Consider the following 21,455-nt stretch of genomic DNA (forward strand, 5'->3'; position numbering starts at 1 on the left):
AACATGCTTACTCATCTAACGCAATGGCCAATAATGGGCAAAGGATTTGCTAATCAATGGGTCTACCTTAATGTCTGTTGTAGGTCCTCCACCACAACCATATAGTTGTGACAAGAACTACTATGAAGAGTTTAGTTATCACTTCACTTTTCAACTCTACATTCACTATTCTTGTATTGAGCAGCAATTATACACTTGCATCCTCTTCTACAAGCATGACAGCTACACTTCCAACTCCTACACCAAGTATGTGCCAAACTCTTTTGTGTGGTTTAGTGTGGTCTTATTTTGGTTATGTATTCATAACAGGTGACCTTCCTCCAACTTTGGAATTACTGTCACCACAGCCAGTTAAAATATATGGCATACAAAGAACACTTAATATTCAAATAATTGCTACTTTTGCCATTGAAAATGGTTCAATTGTTATAGCAGACTCTTCTTTACTGGCTGCATCATTGATATCTTCTGCTGCTGCTGTTGTCGTAAACATACTATCATATGATGCTGCAACTGGTCAATTAGCTTTACTTGTTCCATCAGAATTTTTTGACTATTATGTAAATGCAGCCATTAACAGTACCTATTTTAACATCACACTGACCTCACCAGTATCATCCCAAGTGTCATCCATTGCATTTGCTGCAGAATACTTGGGTAAGCAAATAATGTCTTTGGAGATAGCATCATGTACATCCACAGATGTTGTCAATGTGACATCCATACATGGACGAGATACATTTGTTATTGGAGAAGAAATTGCTTTGAGGTGTAATACTATTCCGCCTTACCTTCCTGTGACTTGGGAGTTTATAAGTATTGAATTAAATTATGAACTGGTTGATGCTCAAATACAATATGAACCACCTTCACGTCGTACTGTCTTAAGACTAATGGTGACATCAATATCTGAAAGAGGCAGATATTTTTGTCGTGGTACAGATCAGTTGGTGAATGAGACTTCTTCTGGAATTGATGTAGACATAATACCAGGTACGAACTGTCTATAAGCATCTGGCCACAATACAGGTGTAGCCCAACTATATAATAATGCCAGTAGTGGATCTAGATAAAACCCTAGAGCACTACCAAGTTGGTTAAGTAATGCTCTAACTATTTATTACTCTCTTGCTATGGTGACAATAGAAGAATTTCATAGCAATGAAAATTGCCCCTAGCAACCCAAAGTTTTGTAGGGGTGAATGTTAATATCTCCAAGTTTTAAAAGGATGGCCATGAGATATGACATTTTAAAGTTTGTAAAGTAGTTTTCCAATGTGTTACCTACTGTATGTGAGGGGGCAACAGTTGCCCTTATCTATATGATGGTCCAGCTGCAAACTTTAATGTCATATCTCATGACCTATACATGCTCAGTAGAAGCAAACTTAAAAGATATATATATATATATATATTTCAGCAACATGCATTTAAAGCAACTTTAATTTTGTTATATATAGCAGCTACAGTACTGTAAGTAAAATTCAGCAACACTTAAAGTTAGAGACTCACTTTGCAGTTACTTAGTATGATAATGGTTCAATTTTATTCCTAGTGCACTAGGACTATAGAAACCTTTTGAAGTCTTATTTGCATGTTTAAAACATGCTTAATCACACTGTGACAGTATAATTTTGAGTAGTGCACCAATTCAGTAATGACATATTCAGCAACACTATATATAAGCAGACAATGATATAGTCAATACTATAATTATATAGCAATACTATAATTATAGGCCTGCCTATATCCTCTATATATAATATATAATTATTCTTTAAAACTTTGGGTAATAGTCTCTCTAAACTAAGAACACAATTGAAAAATCTTTCATAATAAGGACAAAGATTTTGGTATTACTCTTAATCGCAGCAAACATTATTATATATATAGCCCTATAAAAAGTTTATTTACAAAGTTCCATATAGAGAGGCTCCACTGTTCCATATAGAGAGGCTCCAAGTTCCATATAGAGAGGCTCCACTGTAACAGTAGTTTAAATAATGTACAATGAATTAATGAATTAATGTAATTATAGTTTAATGTCATACATAGAAACTCTGAGTATTCATCTCAGTTACATGGTGAATAATGGTCCAACTGAACAGATGTACTTGGTAAACAGATCAGCTTTTGTGCTACCATCACAATTCATTGAGTATGGTGGCAGTATGACTCTATTGTGTATCGGGGTTCTGGAAAGCTACTACACAGAGATAATGTTTGGATCTGCTATTACCACAATCGGAGTTTCTACCTCTAATTATGTTGTTTTTAGAGGATCTCTTTACGGATCTGGAGATTTTGTAGGCATAACATTTTATAACTTTTTGAATTCAAATACTGGATATTACACTTGTCGTTCCAGAAATTCTGCTTCTGATAAAACAGTTGTAATTGCTAGTAAGTGAATAATGCAACACAAAACAGTTATTGCTGTCATTTTCCATTATTTTTGTAGAGGACACAGTTGCAATGTTATTGTCATCACCCACAGTACGAGTTACTGAAGGACAAAATGCTACATTTGTATATCGCATAGCTTTGGCTGATGATGTCAATGTACTACAGAGCATCAAAGTTGTCATAACTAATTTAGAACTTTCTGGTACTAACTTATCAATCATTGTTGATCAAGGAAATGACATATATGAAGTGATACTTCCTACAGTAAGCAGTATTCTTGATCAAGTTCGGTTTGTACTTCAGATAAATCAGTCTACAGTAGCAGGAACTGCTCATATAGCTGTTCTACGTGAGTACTTTATTAGTGAGAGTTGTATGCACACAAATGTATAGTTTCAATTTCTTGCAGCATATAATATTGTTGTAAATCCAGAAGAGTTTGCGGTCACATCAGTTGGTGAAGGTGTACAGTTACAATGTACTCCAACTAACACCTCAATACCAATTGTTTGGTATAAAGGAATAGAATTACTTCATTCAAGTTCCAAGCACACTTTTTCACCAGTGGGACTCCAACATACTCTTACAATTAATGACTCTCAGATTAGTGATAGTGGAAATTACTATTGTACATTTTATGATGGCGAAATAAGAGATGATCTTAGAATTAAAGTATTTGTCATTGAGGGTAAGTGCATCTATCTAAACCATTTGCAGCTTATTATGCGCATGGCTTAGCTAGGACCATAAGCATGTTACTAACATTTGTGGCCATGATGGCACCATTATTCTTTTTATTTCTAGAACCAGTAGCCATAATTCTGAATGGTGTAGCAATTCCAAGGTCTGCTGTGATAAATGATCCTGAAGTACCCCCTCAACTGACAATGATGTGTGTTGGGACCGAAGGCAATAGACATTTGGCGCTACACTCCAGTAGTTCTACCCTACCCAATCCAGTGATTCCTGGCATCTATCAGTCTACTGATAATCCTGTTCTTTATTCTATGGCAGAGTATGATAATGTGATCATGTTAAGTGTTAGTAATATCACCCATTTGCAACAATTAGTTGGCAATGAGTCATACGTTTGTGAGTCTTTACAATCTTCTGCAACTGCCACACTTTATATCACTAATGGTAAGTTAATCAGTAAGAGAATGTGTGTAATAAACTCACTACTATAATGTGTTTGCTGCTTGGTATAAAACACTATTTTAAAATTTTAATTCTGCATACCTACACGTTCCTTTCTGTATGTGATATACTTTCAAATAATAGCTTTGATCACCAAAACACACACAAATGAACCAAAATACAAGTCTATTTATACTTAATATGTAAACCTTACTATACTGTAGTTACAATGCAAAAACAAGTTGTTTACCAATTAACAATGAAATTTACACACCTGTGAATAAGGTGTTTATGTAAGTACCAATGACTTAATTACAAAACTTAACCAAAGTAGTTCATAGGTACAGCTTCTGTTTACCACAAAATTTAACCGTAGACCAGCTTTGGGACTGTCTTTTTCTTCTGCATGTATGACAGATTAACTCAATACAGCATTATTATTAGAAATGTTTTCTGTTTTGCTGATTTTTTGTACTCAGAGCCTTCAGAAATTTTAGAACTTCTATTGGCATAGAACTCATTAACTTTAACATTCAAAATAGATTTAAGCTAAACCTTTTGTTAATAAAACTAAAGGAATTGGAAAGCTGGCAGAGGTGACTCAATGCTTTGCATGGGTGTTGTTAAATGTGAAATAATTAAAACTGTATACGCAGTAAGCTTGTTTCTAATAGTTTTAGTGCAAATTTTATACTGTTATATTATACACTATCACAATAGGACTGCACAAGCTTGGTGTTTGCCTCATAGCTCCACTGCTATATTACTGTGAATATTTGTAAACCACAATAAAGTTTAAGCTATGATAGTTAGCCTGTCTACAGTAATTGTAAACTTTAGGTGAGGCAACAACCCACATTTTGTGATTTCCCAAATTACATATAACTTCCCAATTAAAGGTCTGCAAAAATTGTATCATAAATAATGCATTTTAACATGCTTATTAAGTATCCATCCTTATTTGAAGTACACTGGATAATTAAGTAGACACCTGCTATTTGTCTGACGATAATGATTTGACATAAAGCTATGAACATTCCATGCCCTGGATTAAATCCTATTGATTTCTCAATGATATCTACTCTGAAACAGCAGAGTTGAGAAAATAATTTTGCCTTTATTTATTAATTTTATTAATGCTTTACAGCACTTTAAAACTTAGAGTACGTATATAATAAATTAATGGTGAAATAAAAGGTTGGGGCAATAGTTAATCACATTTTAATACCTAGACAACTTCATGGCTACCACCTTTTACTTTAAATTTTGACTTCAGTCCTTGAAAGCTGCTGCACCTTTTCCACAACTTAGCTGTGTTGGTACACTGTAAGTTTCTTAATAATGTATTATTGTCAAATGGCATATCTTTTGCAAATTTTTGTGTTTGATTGAGTGTCTGACAAATTTTTCATCGTCAAAAATTAACACCTATATATCAGGATTTGTTCAATGCTCATCTACAAAAATTACTTACGTACCTCAAAAACTTGACTGTGTGTATACGGTACACAACATTATCAATAGTTTTGTTCTCTGTTATGAACAAGTACTGTAGTTGTTTCTATCATATATGTTATCATCTTTCAATTTACTCTTTCTTTTCTAATGTTATTCTCCAACTTGTTTTCATATGCAGCAACATTATTTGTACAAGCACATGAAGAAAGTATACAGATTAACTATGGTCAACCAGTTAATATACTTTACACCGTTGCATTCTTCTCCAATGGAACAGAGAACCTAAACAATAGTGTACTTGAATTAACCATCGGATATTTAACATCTGAAGATAGTAGTAACCCACCACTTAGCCTTGATCTCAATCTTTTAAGTGTAGTATCTGGAAACCAGTATCAACTAACTGTACCATTTGCTATCAGTGGAGTCTATAGTCTTTTTGCACAATGTAAGTTACGTACATAAACTACAGTATCTATATATGCAATAAAACAAATTAATTTATGCAATTGTATGCTACATAGTGCCTCAAGGAAATGCATCATCAACAGCTTCAGTTTATGCTGCAGCCATCCGTAAGTTGATAATATAGCATATATACATAATTCACTGTAGTATTGCTGTAGTTCCTCAGCTATCAGTAGAACCAAGAATGCTGTATGAACTTATGGGCTACAATGTAAGCTTTAATTGTACTATGAGTTTCCCTGATGGCTCAGCAGTCTCTAATATACCTGTAACCTGGTTTTATGGTAATGAAAGAAATTTTACAGATGCATCGTCTTTGAACAATGCAGACTTTCTACCTCAAAATCTAAAGCACACAATTTTGTTACAATTTGTTGATTTTAGTGATGCAGGTACTTACATTTGTGCCATTGTTCAAAATGGAGCCAGAATTTCTGAGATGTCTGTTGAACTATTAGTATTTCCAAGTGAGCTAATTTTATTGTGATAATGATATTTTGATATATTGCAATTGTTATATAACAGATTTGATTAATGTTGGATATAACTATCACCAAACATTCCTTCCTTACTGGGCTGTTATCAATCAGTTAGATGCAATACCAGCTGAGGCCAGTGGAATACTGACTCTTACATGTTTCACGGTTACTGGACAGGAGTATCCTGAGTGGAGAAGAACTGGTATTTATGGAAGAATGCTACCAAACCTCACTGCAGGAGATACAACTATTACTAACCAATACCAAGCCGCCACACTAACTTTCAATAGATTTGAGCCTCGAATGAATGGATATTATTATTGCAACATACCACCGTATGGGCCGTCAGTACTACTTGTACTCACTACAAGTAATGCTATGTATATACAATTTTTATGTGTATTTAATCTGCTTTTAGGTGATCCATATGTGAACAGAGTGGATTATTCACCACTGTATGTTCGGCAGTGTAACTCATTTACCTTGGCATTTCAAGTGGCACTCTCTTCTGATGGGTTCTCTAATGCTGTAGAAACTGTTAGACTGGAACAATTCAGAAATGGAGAAAGTGTCACAAATTACACTTTAACACAAACTTCATTTAGACCACAATACATTTATACAAAGGATTTCATGGCATTGAGTTCAAGTGCTGGGGAATATTTTGCTTGTAAGACCCTATAATGGTGTACATAGTATAATCAAAGCATGTAAAAAGGCGTGTGCAGGGGTGTGTAGTGTGTATATGTGAGCGTGTCACAGACAGGTGTTATACGTAATATTGGCCTAAAACTTAGTGGTAATACTTGCCCTAAAACACAGTTTAACACTTGTGTGGCCTGCAATGCTGAACGTGCTACTTTACTGCACTAGCTTGGAGAAGAGACCTCAGAACTATTGTGAAAAAATCACATTTTATTACTCCTGCATGCATGTAAATAACGCAGGTGTGATGTGTCAGTTTCTTTGCTGCATGATATACCACCATGTGTATTGATTGGTAGTTTAAGAAAACATTTGTAATGTAGCAAAGTTCATTTTTGGTGTCAATTAGCTTTAGTTGATCAGACTACACTTCATATAAATTTAAAATACCTCAAAACATCTTACTGTTACGTGATACACAAATTTCTCTGAATTACATAAATGAATTTAAGTCAGGAGATAGACTGTGATATTTACAGCCAGGTATTGTGGAAAATTTTCGATTCATAAACTTTGTAAAAATAAATTAGCTCTTCATAACATATATATATAAAACCATGCTTTGTATTTTAGATTTAGCAGAGTATCCAAATGAAAATGATAGTATTGAAGTGATCATAACTTGTGAGTTAATTTGTAGAGCACACATTGTCCATAATGAATTGCATTATCTTTTTAATCACATAGATCCTACCTTGTCATTGCTCACTAACAATACTTTCACAGTCTTTAGAGGAGACAATGTTACATTTCAATGCGTTCCATCAAATTTAAGCCTTCCAATTCAGTGGAGATTGTATAATACAGAACGAAATGATGTAATTATTACTCCTGATGTTGAAGGACAAGATAACACTATTACCTCTAGTATTCAGTTTGAAACCCCAACAACCGGATTGTTTCACCAAATAACTCTTTTCAATATTTCACTCTCAGCCAATGGAACATTTAGTTGTGAATTATTGTCACCATGTTCAGATGCTCTTGTGATAGCAAAGAATATATCATTGACTGTTATACCAGGTTAGCATAGCCCAATACTATAAATATTATTAACATAACCCGGTCTGCAAAAAAGGGTCTTATAGCCTTTCCAAATTGTCACGTTTGGCTACTCATAACTCCTCAGTTTTCCAACCTATCATCTTCATATTACACCAAACCATAGTGCTATGTTAGGGGTATAAGGGGATCACATTTCAGGGTGATAGCACGTTCACAAGTGAAGTTATAGGTTGCCAAGTACATGCAATTGAAAAGGCTATAAGACCCCTTTTCGCAGACCGGTTTAACATTAATATTGTGTACACTCATTATGTGCATATTGTGTGCATTTTATTTACTGTTTAGCCTGCAATGAAGTAAATGAAGTAGTGCTGTGGCCTAAGACACCTATATCTACCTTGGCTATGATTCGTTGTGCAGGTATTCACTCATCTTTCCAATTTGGTCCATACATTACAAGGAGGTGCAATGAAGAGGAGATGTGGGACTCACCAGATTTCTCCCAGTGTACAGTAAGAGATGGATCACATTCATTGCTAGTGGTCTCAGTACAGCTTGAAGTATTAGATGCACCAGGAGAAATACCAAATGCTATGGAGATTGAAAGAATGGTAAATAGTTATTCAACACAGTTTTACATACATATAGATTAATTATATATAATTATGTAGTTTGAGATGTTCAAAGGTGAACAATAAAAAGCATGCCATTTGGAAGTTATGTTGCGGAAAATAATTGGCAATTGTGTTGAAAATCCTTTCCAAAAGTTTAGTCATTCTAGTTCTTAAATTTTGTAATCAATTTTCACTTGCCATACAGTACATGTATAAATGTAACTTAATGTTTTGTTACTTTAGATACTGGACTACATGAATTCAAATGAAGGTGTGACAGTGATGGTGGGCATGTACAAAACAGGATACTTCGTTTCTATTGCAATTGAATTACCTGTTGGTCCAGTGAATAACATCACTGTTTCAGATTTGCAGGATTATTTTAATTCCTATGCACCATTTGGAGAATTTAGTGTGATTTTACCACCAAAGTTTACAGTCTTTAAACACAGTGGTATGTTCTCCTTTTATTATCCTCACTATCCATAATTCAGATCAAAGTAAACTACAGGGCTTATAGTTATATGTTGTCCTGAAAACAGGGTGATATTAAGATACATGTATACAGCCTACATAACAGGTGCGTACAACATGTAACAGCTGTCTTAGCTACATGCAGCTCTGCTGTTTAACATCACATGAGTGACATTGTTTCAGTATACTAGCAAGATGGCAGCCTTATGCTATTAAAAGCTTGGTTTTATTAAATTAATTTATGAATTTTAGTTAATGTGGAGGACCAAGTGCAGATATGTAATGATAGTGTACATATTTTGTAATGTAATTTGCTTACTTGAAAGAAATTTGTCTTGTGTTATACAAACTTCTAATCCTGCATATTGGTTGCATCTAAGCAGAAGTAGAAGTTCAAGTATGGATGGCAGGGGCGGATCCAGACTTATGGAAAGGGGGGTCAAAATGAACTGAGGCACTACATTGTCTGATGAAACCAAAAAAATAATAAAGTTCACAGCTAGCTGACAATAGTTTCCCACCTCACCAACTATGTATTTATCGCTGATCGCTGATAAAGTACATAAAAATCCTTACAAAGCTTGCTACACACTGTTATGATATTGTGACTGCTTTATTAGAGTGACTGCTCTATTAGAGTATCTCGATCGTATACTAAAAATTTTTGGAGGGGGATCAAGAGCCTCCCTTGATCCCCCCGTATCCGCCCCTGATGGATGGGGCTGGTCTATCTGTCGCAAATACAGATTCCTTTGATGTAGTTGTGTATATATGAAATATAAAATAAATTTGACTTAACACTCTTTGTCACCACACTTTTAATGTTACTGTAGATACATGCTACTGTTATGTGGCAATGGGGAATGATGATGGTAGTGGTGATTCTGAAAGATCAACAACTTCTGCTCTAACATTTGTGGATGTTTGTGTTGGTCCAGCAGTAACTCCATGCTTGTGTGACACATTCATGTGTAGGGTAAGATTATATATAGATTACCCAATAACAGAAAAAATATGTAACTAGAAAGCAGTGCCCTTATACAGGAAAAACCGAGGGGTCTGACACTTAAGGAATCTAGCATTAAGCGAAGACTTTTTTTACACAGTTGTATATAGGCACTGGGAAGTTACTACACAATGATTACTTAATTGCCATAATTATCTCCTAACGAAGCTTTGTGTGTCAAATCCAGGTTTTTCAAATCCAGCCACATTTGTTCCACAATGTTAATCCATGCAATCATGTTCAATTTATTACTGCTCTATATAATTATTGACTGCTGCAAATGATATTTCAAGCACCCTTTATGCTTATAGCTTTACTAATGATGATTTTTTTTCATACCGGCAGTGCAATGCTCCTGCTTTTTCTGGCAATGGTACATTGTGTGCAAGGGATAGTGATGGTGACACAATACCTGATATTGGTTTAGACTGCGATGGAATACTGTGTGAGAAAGTACATTACATTTCTGCACCACAGTAGTATGTATGTATATAGCACACATCTTCTTTTACAGGATTTATGTCCAACAATGTTCAGTTTATTGCAAGATGGTACTCAAGACAGATCTGTATGTAAAGTCACTTCTATTCAAGGTAGGATATAAAACTGCATAATATACACCACAAAGAGTAAGCAAAGACTAAAAAAGTCAACACAGTACACTGGTGTGTTATCAACTGAAACAACTGGTAGCTAATCATATTTGCACACTCTGAGTCAAATATGCTCAAAATTTTGCCCAGGAATTTCCTAAAACTTTCACCTTTTATGCTCTTCAGTGTATGCTTGCATTGTGCTCCTAGGTTAACAACATTCCATAAAATTATCTTTAAAGATTTTAGTCAATGAATGCTCAATTAGAGTATTATTCACTACAAAGTGACTGTTCTATGAGAGAGTATTCATCATTTGAGTGCTCTGTTGCAGTTTGCAGTTTCCAATGACTGCTTTATTAAGGAGTATCAATCTATATTTTTAATGGAGTAAAGTTCCATAATTTCAAATATCCACCTGATGTGCTAGCATTATGTTGGCATAGCACTATATCGTATTATGCTTTTTATTGTGCTGGAATATTTGACGTAGGCCTAACCAAGACCGAATCCTTTTCACACACTTATGGTACAAAAGTATATATACATTGTCATATCCTTGAAATTTTAAAAGGCAAAGTTAGTACTGAATCCCAATGGTAGAACCAGCATAATAAATTATGCATACGCTATTATACGTAATGACTGCAGCTCCCTGGTTAGTTTAAGATAATGCAGATATTTCCCAAACTGTCTGCTCACTTGCTTTTATCAGAATTTATTCTTTCCATGGAACTTACTGTATGTACAGAGAAATGTATATTAATCTGTAGATGAGTTAAGGTGTCCAATGGAAGCAGATAAATTTGGTCTTATCTGGCCAGTTACAGTAGCTAGCACCATGGCTACTATTTCATGTCCCAGAGGAATTGGTAAGTAATTGCAAACTGACTCTAATGTTCGTGCTACATATAATATTGAATACGTATATGTTTTCAAATATATAACCAGGAATGTCTACTCGCTACTGCAATGCTTTTGGTGAATGGCAACCATCTAATGTCACAATGTGCAGATCCTATGAATATGTTGCAATATCAATGCAGGTTTGGATTTGTGCATGCAGCATGATATTATATTGCTTTAATAAATTTTATTTCAAGGCACAAGAAATCAACACCATGCAACCACAGCAAGCTGCTGAAATGTCAGCTGACACTGTCAACTATTTAGCTGCAATAACTGAACAAACAGAAGGTGTTTCAACACTCCCTCTTGACCTAGGAAGCACTGTGGATATTATTAATACTGTAATCAGGTATGCTGGTAGCTTACTCATATACTGTAGCATTAACCATAGCAAAAATAATACTATGATGTAGTATTGCGACTACAAGTGGAGCAATTGAACAAGATGAGTTTGTTAATGTATGTACAGTATGGTTGTAATGCTGCATGGAGTGTCAACATAAAACATGTGTTCCATGTACAGTGAAACCTCAGTTATCTGGACCCCACTTAACCGGTTATCCAAACTACAGAAATGACTACTCTATTAGAGTAGTGACTGTTCTATTATGGTAGTTAATAATATAGAATTTTTAAAAAATGTCCTTATGGTTATTTATACATGGTTTCAGGGGATATGGACTTTTCAGACTTATGGACCACCCTGGTCCCAAGGGATTCAGATAACTGAGGTTCCACTGTGTTATATATACACATATGCAAACATGACAATACATGTACACATTCACAGCTTGAATGCACACATGCGCACACTCATTTTACAATCACACCACAAAAACAATAATTATGTATGTTGTGTTAGGATGTTGTTCAAGTCTACAACAATATTTTAAATGCAACAAACACACCTGGATGGATAGCTCTTCAAGAGGTTATTTACATTAATAATCTTGCACCTTATGATCTCCATTCGCTGTTACCAGATAAATCGTACACAAGGTCAAGTACTGTTAATGAATGTAGAGCAGTTTAGTTTCCAGATGGCTAATACACTTAATGTTTCACAAGCAAACAATAGAACAATTGCTGCTGAAAATATAGGTAAAACGTATACAAAAGCACTGGTTATATGTTGTAATTATCTAACCAGTAATATCTGTCGAAGCAGTTGATGTCAGCAATGATGAAAATATAACAGACTTCTTGTGGCCATCAGCAGATGTACTAGAGCAAACTAATTTATTTAAAGGTAGTATTCCATCAGTTTCTATTTTAATCCCAGGAGATTTGATTCAGAAGAGGGGAGTGTCCTCAGGTTATTGATAGCTGTTGCTTTATGTAATGTACACACATCTAATTGCAGAAAATGGAATGACATTCATTTCAAATGTAGTATACCAAAATTTTGAATCTGTCCTACCATCAAGTGCTAACATGTAAGCCAGTTACAGACAGCTATCATATATATTGACTCACAGTGTTCAGTAGTTCTAGAGATGCCAATATAATCCAACCTGCAAGTTTGGTGCTAACAAGTCAAGTTAGCACACATAATACATCAGCATTACCACTGCCATCTGATAGTAACCCTGTGGTGTTGACATTTAACTATTCTATGGTTTGTGAATGTGGTAATGGAGTATGGTGATATGCTTTTTGAATATGAAGATCGATTTTAAAGAAGTTAGCAATTTGACATGTGGCTTTTGGGATTTTGATTTAGATCAAGGAAGGTAATTTTACTGAATGAAGTGTACTACATACAAGCACTGTATGTATATGTGTGCATATTGTACTGTACGCCAGATTTGTCTTCTATATGCATATGTAATACTTTGCACGGGAAGAAAAAATTTTGGCATGTGTATCAGTTATACCCTGTGGTGAGGGCATGCCTATATCTTCCAGGACTATGTACATAACTATCTTTATACTGTGGAGGCATGCATGGATAATGTAGGTGTATCCATAAAGAAAATAGGTCCACCCACTGAATGTGGGTTCCCTGCTAATACACAGCTGACCATACAGCTGGTTTTATTTTATATCTGCCTATATAGTCAGCTGTATAAGTGCATCGACTAGGGACTGAAGTACCTTTTTAATAAATTGCATTACACATTACACTGATTGAACTGCCAAACATTTAATAGAACATTTTTATTTGTCAATCTCTCCTGATAAAACTTATATAAGCATACATGATGTGCTCTGCCAAATAAACAATCTTTTATAAATTTGTGTATTTATTTATTTATTTATTAAGGCTTTACAGCACAAGTGCTGAAGATCTGCAGGATACCTGGTCCTACAGCCTGTTTAAATATGTTACACTGTAATAAAAGTATTTGTAAAGTTGTAGAAAGGAAAAAAAACTCCATGACTGAGTCTTGCATTGGCAGCCTTGATCCTACAGCCACCCTTGAATGCTTACAGAAGATAATGTCCACATGGGGTACTGTGAGATAATTAAGTCACTCTATTGGGTTCCTATGGAGGATGCATGAAATTTGTAGGGAAAACATCCTAACTGATTATCTAGCAGACTGCTGTAAATGTTCGAGTGTCGATTGGATGGCTGCAGGATCAAGGCTCAATCATGGGTGTTTTCTCCTTTCTGCAACTTTTCAAATTACATTCAATATAACATCTTTAAACAGGCTATAGGACCAGGTGTCCTGCACTTGTGCAGTAAAGCCTTAATAAAACAAAACAACACAAAACAAAACAAAAAAAATCTAGATATGATTCCAAACTTGTACCTTGCATATGTATGTGTATTTGTGTGCCCATAACATCAATTTACCTTTTCCAGTAATGCTTCTCCTGGTGGTTGGTCTAGTGCTGGACTAAGCATTGAGACATTGACTAATGCTACCATTAAATGTTTTAGTAGACATCTGACCAGCTTTGCTGTTTTAGTGGACGTGTCAGGAGCATCTCAGGTTGTTAAGCAAATATTCTGCAGAAGTTGCACAGTATTTAATTCGTAGACTGCTACCTCTGCAGTGCAAAGAAAGGCATTATCTATTGTTACTTATATTGGCTGTGGTATATCACTAATCTGCCTTATAATGTCAATTATCTTGTTCATAATTTACAGGTCAGTTCTTTACATTTATATATAAATTAGAAAACTAACTTCAAGATTTGTGTTTATGCGTATTAATGTAGGCTAGCAGCTTAGCATGTTTACATCTATAATGATTGTGCCTCATGCAGGAACTCACTGCTAAAAGGAATCCACAATTTTGTCCATCTCAATCTTTCGATTGCTTTAGCTACAGCTCTGCTGGCATTTGTTGCTGGAATTGAGAGTGCTAAAGACAACAAAGTAAGTACTTCACTAAACAGTTTCAGCATTAAAATACCACTTTAATGTTACAGGTTGGCTGCACAATTGTGGCAGCTTTGTTGCATTACTTCTTCACTGCTGTGTTTAGTTGGATGTTGTGTGAGGGCATCATCATATATTTTATGTTGGTCAAAATATTTAACACTGGACTGGGGCACAATAATTATTTCTATCTTGCTATAGGATGGGGTGGGTAAATAAGACATTACTGTATATGTTTGGTGTTTGTATGGCTTAATAGGGACACCGCTGCCAGTAGTTGCTATTGCTGTCGGTGTAGCTCATGACCACTATGGTACTGATGACTAGTAAGTAATACATACTGCTTGATGCCATATTTGTGTATAGTTGTTATATTATACTTAGTAGATGTGCACATTTGCAAATTTTTTTTGATAACTTTAAAAAGGAAATGAGAATCAAGTTATAATTTTGATTACATTTATCTGTTGCTTAATTTGTGCTAAAAATACTTTAAGTAAAGTATAATCAAGGTCTAACATTTGAGCACTGTATAGTGTTAACAGTAGAGATTATTGTACTAAGTACCAAGTACCAATAGCTTATTCAGAATTCTTAGAATCTTAATCCATGCATTGTTGTATTTTACAATGTACAAAAATTTAGTTATCCATAACCAACTTGTTCTTATGTAGTATACAGTCGTTTAACCAGTTTTGTTTGGTGCAATTTATATACAATTCATTATACTTTTATGTAGCTGCTGGATATCTACTAGTGGTGGAGTGATATGGGCTTTTGTAGTTCCAATGTTAGCTATTATATTGGTGAGTATACTGTGCTGCTATAAAATAATATTCCAGATAAAAATATATTATATTTTTATGAGGGCAATTATAGTCTAATAGAAATGATATTTACAATAGTTAGTACTCCTCATTCCCTGTTCTTCAAAGTCTAGTTTCTCCATATCTCATTTTCATTCCTTAGTAGCTTCACAGCTGTTTTCTGACGATACGGTAGACATGAGCCCATTTCGCTGCACTGGAAAGTAGTTATGCCTTATAATTAGCTAGTAGGTCACATTTGTAAATTAGTGCTCATACACTGTCTGTGTTACAGACATGTAATTGATATAAATTTGTATTACCTCAGAGACAGAAATGTGAGATGAAAACAAGGGATCTGAGATTTATATCCTGCATAAGCAACTAATTGTTAAATGTCTATAATATAATCTTTGTGTATCATCATAATTTACATTATCTACCACATAGCGCAAAAGTTGTAATGAGGGAAATTTTTGATTCATTTGACAATTTTCATCAAGACTTTACCTGTAGTATATTCTTTTATACAATATTGGAGCAATTTGTCAAAATATTACTCATCAAAATGCCCAATCATCCAATCCGTCAAATTTTTTCCTAGCCAAATATTAGCCCCATACAGTACATACTTTTGATATTCGTAGGAATAATAGCTAACTCACAACTAAGTGAAATGCTTGAATTTGATTGCAAGAATTTGATACTGTATAGACTCTATGTCAAATAGGCATGAGACCATTATACTCATCATACAGTACGGTATAGTACTGCATATGAGAGATAATCACCTTATTCCTAATGCCAAACTGTTTTACACATAATAATCTAAACTCATAATTTGCAGGTTAATTTAGGATTCATTGCTTTGGCTTTCCGTGCTATTTTTGTCATCAAAAAGAGCAAGGCTGATGGACAAGGAGCATCTAATTCAGCACTAGCAATGTAACAGTTAATCATATTAAACAGAAATACTAAGTGACTATTGTTGTTGCTATATCATGTAGAGCATTAATGAAGGCAACATTGATATTGCTTCCATTGCTTGGAACTACATGGATATTTGGTGTCTTTGCAGTCAATGAAGAATCTGTAGCATTTGCCTGGATTTTTACTATACTAAACTCCTTGCAGGTATGATACATATTGTAGTACATGGATGTAAAATAATTGTTGTTTTGACAAATTGTCTCCTCTAGGGTGTTTTTATATTCGTTTTCCATGTACTAAGGAACGAAAAGGTGCTCAATCTGAACTGTGTTATAGTAGTGTAAAATATACTAGCATTTGTACAGATTAAGAATAAAATGAAGTCATATTTTGGAAAGGGATCCAAGTATTCTACTAATATGGTAAGTTACAGGGTATATAAGAATAGTTCTATTAGGCAATATTCCCTAATCCACTTATATAGCTAGCTATAATCAAGTATCATACTATAGCTGTGTAGCTATGTATGTACACATTATAGCAGAAATATATAGCTGTATGCATTTGCATGTCTGTAGATACTCTTTCTGCCCTGAAAATGTTGTGGATAGTAGCTAGTATATTAACTATAGCTATGTATGGATTCATACTTTAGATTGCAGGTGAAAGCAGTATACGTACTAGTATTAGAGGAAGAACTAAGAAAGGTATTTACTGTATGTATATAGTATAGTTTCAAGTTTTGGTACAGTATATTATATTGTATTTCTTTGGTTAAATGTCACTCCTTTGATAGTCAGACATTTGAATAGTGGCTGCATGACTGTGCCTTTAAGAGATAGTGCATATATTTGACCAGATTTATGAAAAGGGGTCTTCCACACACATCCAATTTACCAACTTTGACAACTCATAACTTCAGATTGGAAATGGCCAATGTTTTGAAGTTTGGTCAGTATTGAGAACCAATATAGCTTAGTGGATGGAGAAAGTTTCAGGTTAATAGGTTTCTTGAATACTGAGTTATGGTCTTCTGAGTTTATAGAATCGGATGTGTGTGGAAGACTTCTCTTAACAAATCCAGTCACCAATTCTGTCTTTCAATTAGCACCGTGGCTATATTTTGAATCCTTAGTTCTCAATAGTTATCTGCTTGTCCTTGGGTTAGAAAGATGAAGTAGACTATCCTGCAGTGTTATTCAGTTCTATTTGCAGCAAGGAAAGAGCACTAGTCATCTACACTGTGCGACTGGAGGCCATACCTTTTATCTACTTTGGTGGTGCACATCATGCTAATACGAATAAGTACATGCTCTTATAACAACAGCTGTTGTTTGATATACAGAATAGTTGCAGCACTTTAAGAGTTGTTTTTATGCTATAAACACTGCCCTTGCCACCCTTGAGTAGAAGTTGCATTGGTTTTTGACACTAGGCCACAGCATTTTACCGAGTAAATACAGTACAAGTATACATGTATGCACAATCAACTGATTCAGAAGCAGTTCATTATGATAATATAAGCACATCACATTAATTGTTAACAAGAGATTACATTTAAAGGAGTCACTACTTCAAGTAATTTTTGTTTTCCATTGTAGTACTAATTTTAACAATTTAATGACTGGTCTTTTAGAGTACCTTACTATTGTATTAGAGTATATTAATTTATACTGAGTTACAAAATCCATCTACCACTGCAATATACACATGTATACACCATTCATATACTTTCAGGTTATGCAGTTTCTAACAATACTAGGTGCACAGTTAAGAAAATAAGTAGAAATTAATAACCAAGGGATAGTTAGTAAATGATAAACCATGTGCATAACAACAGCTGTTCTTCTTAAACAATGCATATAATGGTGACCCGATTAATTTTGCGTCTTCCACACATCCTCCCACACATCCTATTGTATGAACTTGGGATAACATACCTTAGTGTCTAAGGAGCATAAAAACCTGAAATTTCTCCATCCATTGTACCGCGTTGGTCTTCGCTACTGACCGAATTTCAAGTAAATAGCATTTTGTAATCTGAAGTTACGAATTGCTAAAATTGGTCCCCTGTTTGCAAAACTAATCATATTTAACAGGCACAATAATCTTCCTGCCTTTTAAAACACATTAAACATTTCAACAAATTAATTCTGATTGGCAGAAAACAAGGTATCTTATGCATATAGCTATCCATGTGTGGTGTAACCGATACAGAGAGGCCACACTCTGACACCATTTATAATTATGAAATTAATTCCTGTAATGTTACACTAAGAGATGGGTGCCATTGCTCACATTTTATGTTGCTTTGTTATCACTGCACTAACAGCTATAAATAAATCCACATGGGGTACTTTGAGATAATAAGTCACTCTCCAGAGTTCCTATGGTTAGAAACTGACAAGGAGAAAATATCCTGACCACCTGGCAGACTCCTGTAAGTATTCGAGCATTAATCTGGCTGCAGGTTCGAGGCTTCCCAGGTCCAGTCATGGATTTTGTCTTCTTCTCCACCTTTCAAACATACTTTCTGTAACAACTTTAAATAGGCTGTAGAACCAGATGTCCTACAGACCTTCAGTACTACTTGTGCTGCAAAACCTTAACAAAAAAGCTGAAAGGTGTATTATTAATTGAGCTGAAGTCTACCTTACAAGGAATTCATTAGTTCAACAAATTTTTGCCATCAAAAGACCTCAACTCTGCTTCGGTGATTATAACATTATTTCTTCAGGTTGTTTATCTTGCCTACTGTATAATTATATACTGAGAATCATGAGATTAAATTCTTATCATAATTCCAATTACTTTATGTAGTTTTAATGAAGAAGTTGACTAATAAGCCTGGAAGTAGCTGTGCAGTAGAATTTAGTGTGATCAACAGTACAAGTTTGGACAATGACAAAACAGTTTCAAAAGGTTGTGAACATATTGCTGATGATCTAGCTGATAGTCAGGCAATATAGGTAAATGATTTTTTACATACACCAGAGAATTTTATGTGACTGTGTTCTATAGTGTTGCTGCATATGTATATTGTGTCAGTTCATCTGTATAATAATCCTGACAGGAAATCTGAGTTTTTAATAATAACATTACTTCAGGATTGGGAGGTATTTTAGGTATAAAAAGTTAATAAAGGTATTTTCAGATACTGATGTGTTTCTCTAAAATATGTACTGAAATACTGATTGTAATGTAGTAATTAAATTTTTGATGTTTAGTGGTGGCCATATGAAGCTGCCTCATGTTGTCATGCTGTCACTTTTACAGTGCAGTAGACCTATATGTGTAAAAGTATCACTCGCTTTATAAAAGTTTCATCACTATAATTATTATACTGGGATACTTCAACCTTACTTTGTAGTACAGTTATTATTTTTATTTGAACCTTAGAAAACTTTTACCATCAATGCAGGGCATGATTGTACAGTGGAACGTCCCTTATCTGGACCTCTAATATCCGGGTACCTCCATTGTCCAGACAACCCATATTGGTGTGTACTTTATAACCATAATGCAGTTTGGTTTAGATGAAAGCACAAGGAGGGAGCCAAAAGGTTATTGTTTACCTGTTTGGTGGCTTTGTTTATTCTACCAATAATAACTACCACTTAAAGTTGCTAGGTGATAATGCATTTTTACAACCCAGGAGAGGGTAAGTAGAATTCGAGGAAAACAGGAACAGGACCAATGGCGGATCCAGGATGGCAGGATGGGGCATTTGGGGCAAATTCCCCCCCCCCCTTCAAGAAATTGCATACAAGATAGAGATACTCTAATAGAGCAGTCAATTACTCTAATAAAGCAGTCAATTACTCTAATAAAGCAGTCACAATGTTCATGAGGCAGTGTAGCTTACCTATGAAGCTATAATTAGGATTTTATTTTACATAACAGACGTGATATAGTTGGTAAAGGATAACTAGCTATTATTGTTGTGACCCTTTTTTTTTTTTTTTTGGTCTTCAACTGGTTTTCAGCAAGTTTTTTTGGTCTTCAACTGTTTTTCAGAAAGGTGCCCCCCCTCTTTCCAAACTCTGGATCCGCCCCTGAGGACGGAAAGCAGAAATGGGAACAACCCACGGAAAATACCTGATAAAGGTCATCAAGTGTCATCATGCTGAACAGGTTGGATTTTTTAACACATTGCTTCTTTTTGCAACGTTGTTTGGATCCTTTTGCTAAAATGAGTGAAACACTCTAATAGAGCAGTCAAGAATGTTTTGGTAATTATTACACCAGGGACCCACATAGATGGCCTGTGATGGACTATAGCCATCACAGAATAGGTATACAGACTAGCTAAGTCATCAACATTAAAAGTTAGCTACTCCCTTGAAACCTTACAAAGGATCCTAATTAACTGACAGTACCTGCATATAGATGCAGGAAGTTGTACCTGCAGCCTCAGGAACAAGTCACATGATGTGTATGTGGTAACTGGAATATGTGTATAGGTGAATGGCTCCAATGAGGAGACTAAGCAGTCATGCATGGGGACTCGACAAGCATACCAGTGCTGCACACATAACTTAACTCCCATCATATGACTTCTTACCTGGAAGCAGTAGTTAACTAGGATACTTTGTGATTCTCAGTTTTCTTCAATATTAATTTCAAGTCAAAATAACAATTGTAAAAGTCAAATGTTTAACATTTTAAAATGTTTATGCCAGGTTTCAAAGAAATAGCTAACTTTCAATATTGATGACTTAGCTAGTCTACAAATCTATGACAGCTACAGTCCATTAATTCACAGGCCATTAACATGGTTCCCTGGTAGGGTAGTTAACAAAAAATTCTTGACTGCTCTATTAGAGCATTCAGTGTAGGTGACCGCTCTATTAGAGTGTTTCAATCATTGTAGCAAAAGGATCCAGACAATACTGCAAAGAAACATTGTGCTGCAAAATTCAACCTGTCCAACCTGTGTTATTGCAGGCATTTTCTGTGGGTAGTTGCCGTTTCTGTTTTCCGTTCCCGCCCTGTTCCCATTTTCCTCGAATTCTACTTACCCGACAATGAATGCTCTGTAGTGACTTCCCCCTCTGCCCACTAAACTGCATAGCACTAACTGATAGCAGCACCAACACTACTTGTATTTACAGGCCTACCCTTCAGG

At 35.0% G+C, this 21,455-nt stretch overlaps 1 protein-coding gene across 1 annotated transcript; it reads left to right on the forward strand.

The window, feature by feature from the left end:
- Positions 1–215: 215 nt before the first annotated feature.
- Positions 216–16,671, forward strand: LOC136253482 (uncharacterized). Its single transcript, XM_066046158.1, has 37 exons — positions 216–246; positions 310–993; positions 2,056–2,403; positions 2,462–2,755; positions 2,816–3,094; positions 3,211–3,546; positions 5,180–5,449; positions 5,526–5,576; positions 5,628–5,936; positions 5,995–6,318; positions 6,367–6,618; positions 7,227–7,277; positions 7,341–7,676; positions 8,004–8,269; positions 8,516–8,726; positions 9,580–9,722; positions 10,098–10,205; positions 10,267–10,345; positions 11,119–11,217; positions 11,297–11,391; positions 11,449–11,603; positions 11,668–11,713; positions 12,117–12,185; positions 12,238–12,355; positions 12,405–12,569; positions 12,618–12,690; positions 12,743–12,872; positions 12,923–12,987; positions 14,070–14,199; positions 14,248–14,357; positions 14,477–14,588; positions 14,642–14,798; positions 14,851–14,917; positions 15,331–15,397; positions 16,245–16,342; positions 16,405–16,531; positions 16,597–16,671. The coding sequence occupies exons 1-37, from the start codon at positions 216–218 to the stop codon at positions 16,669–16,671; spliced, it is 6,330 nt and encodes a 2,109-aa protein (XP_065902230.1).
- The last annotated feature ends 4,784 nt before the right edge of the window (positions 16,672–21,455 follow it).

The sequence above is a fragment of the Dysidea avara genome, chromosome 4 (genome assembly GCF_963678975.1).
Source record: "Dysidea avara chromosome 4, odDysAvar1.4, whole genome shotgun sequence".
In the NCBI taxonomy this organism is placed as follows: domain Eukaryota; kingdom Metazoa; phylum Porifera; class Demospongiae; order Dictyoceratida; family Dysideidae; genus Dysidea; species Dysidea avara.

What these genes read in the sequence shown, in the direction of transcription:
- LOC136253482 (XM_066046158.1), top strand. Translation starts at nt 216, where the DNA reads ATGACAGCTACACTTCCAACTCCTACACCAA. An exon ending in TAAAACAGTTGTAATTGCTA is followed by an intron (nt 2,404 to 2,461) that starts GTAAGTGAATAA and finishes TTATTTTTGTAG; the next exon opens with AGGACACAGTTGCAATGTTA. An exon ending in TAAAGTATTTGTCATTGAGG is followed by an intron (nt 3,095 to 3,210) that starts GTAAGTGCATCT and finishes TTTTATTTCTAG; the next exon opens with AACCAGTAGCCATAATTCTG.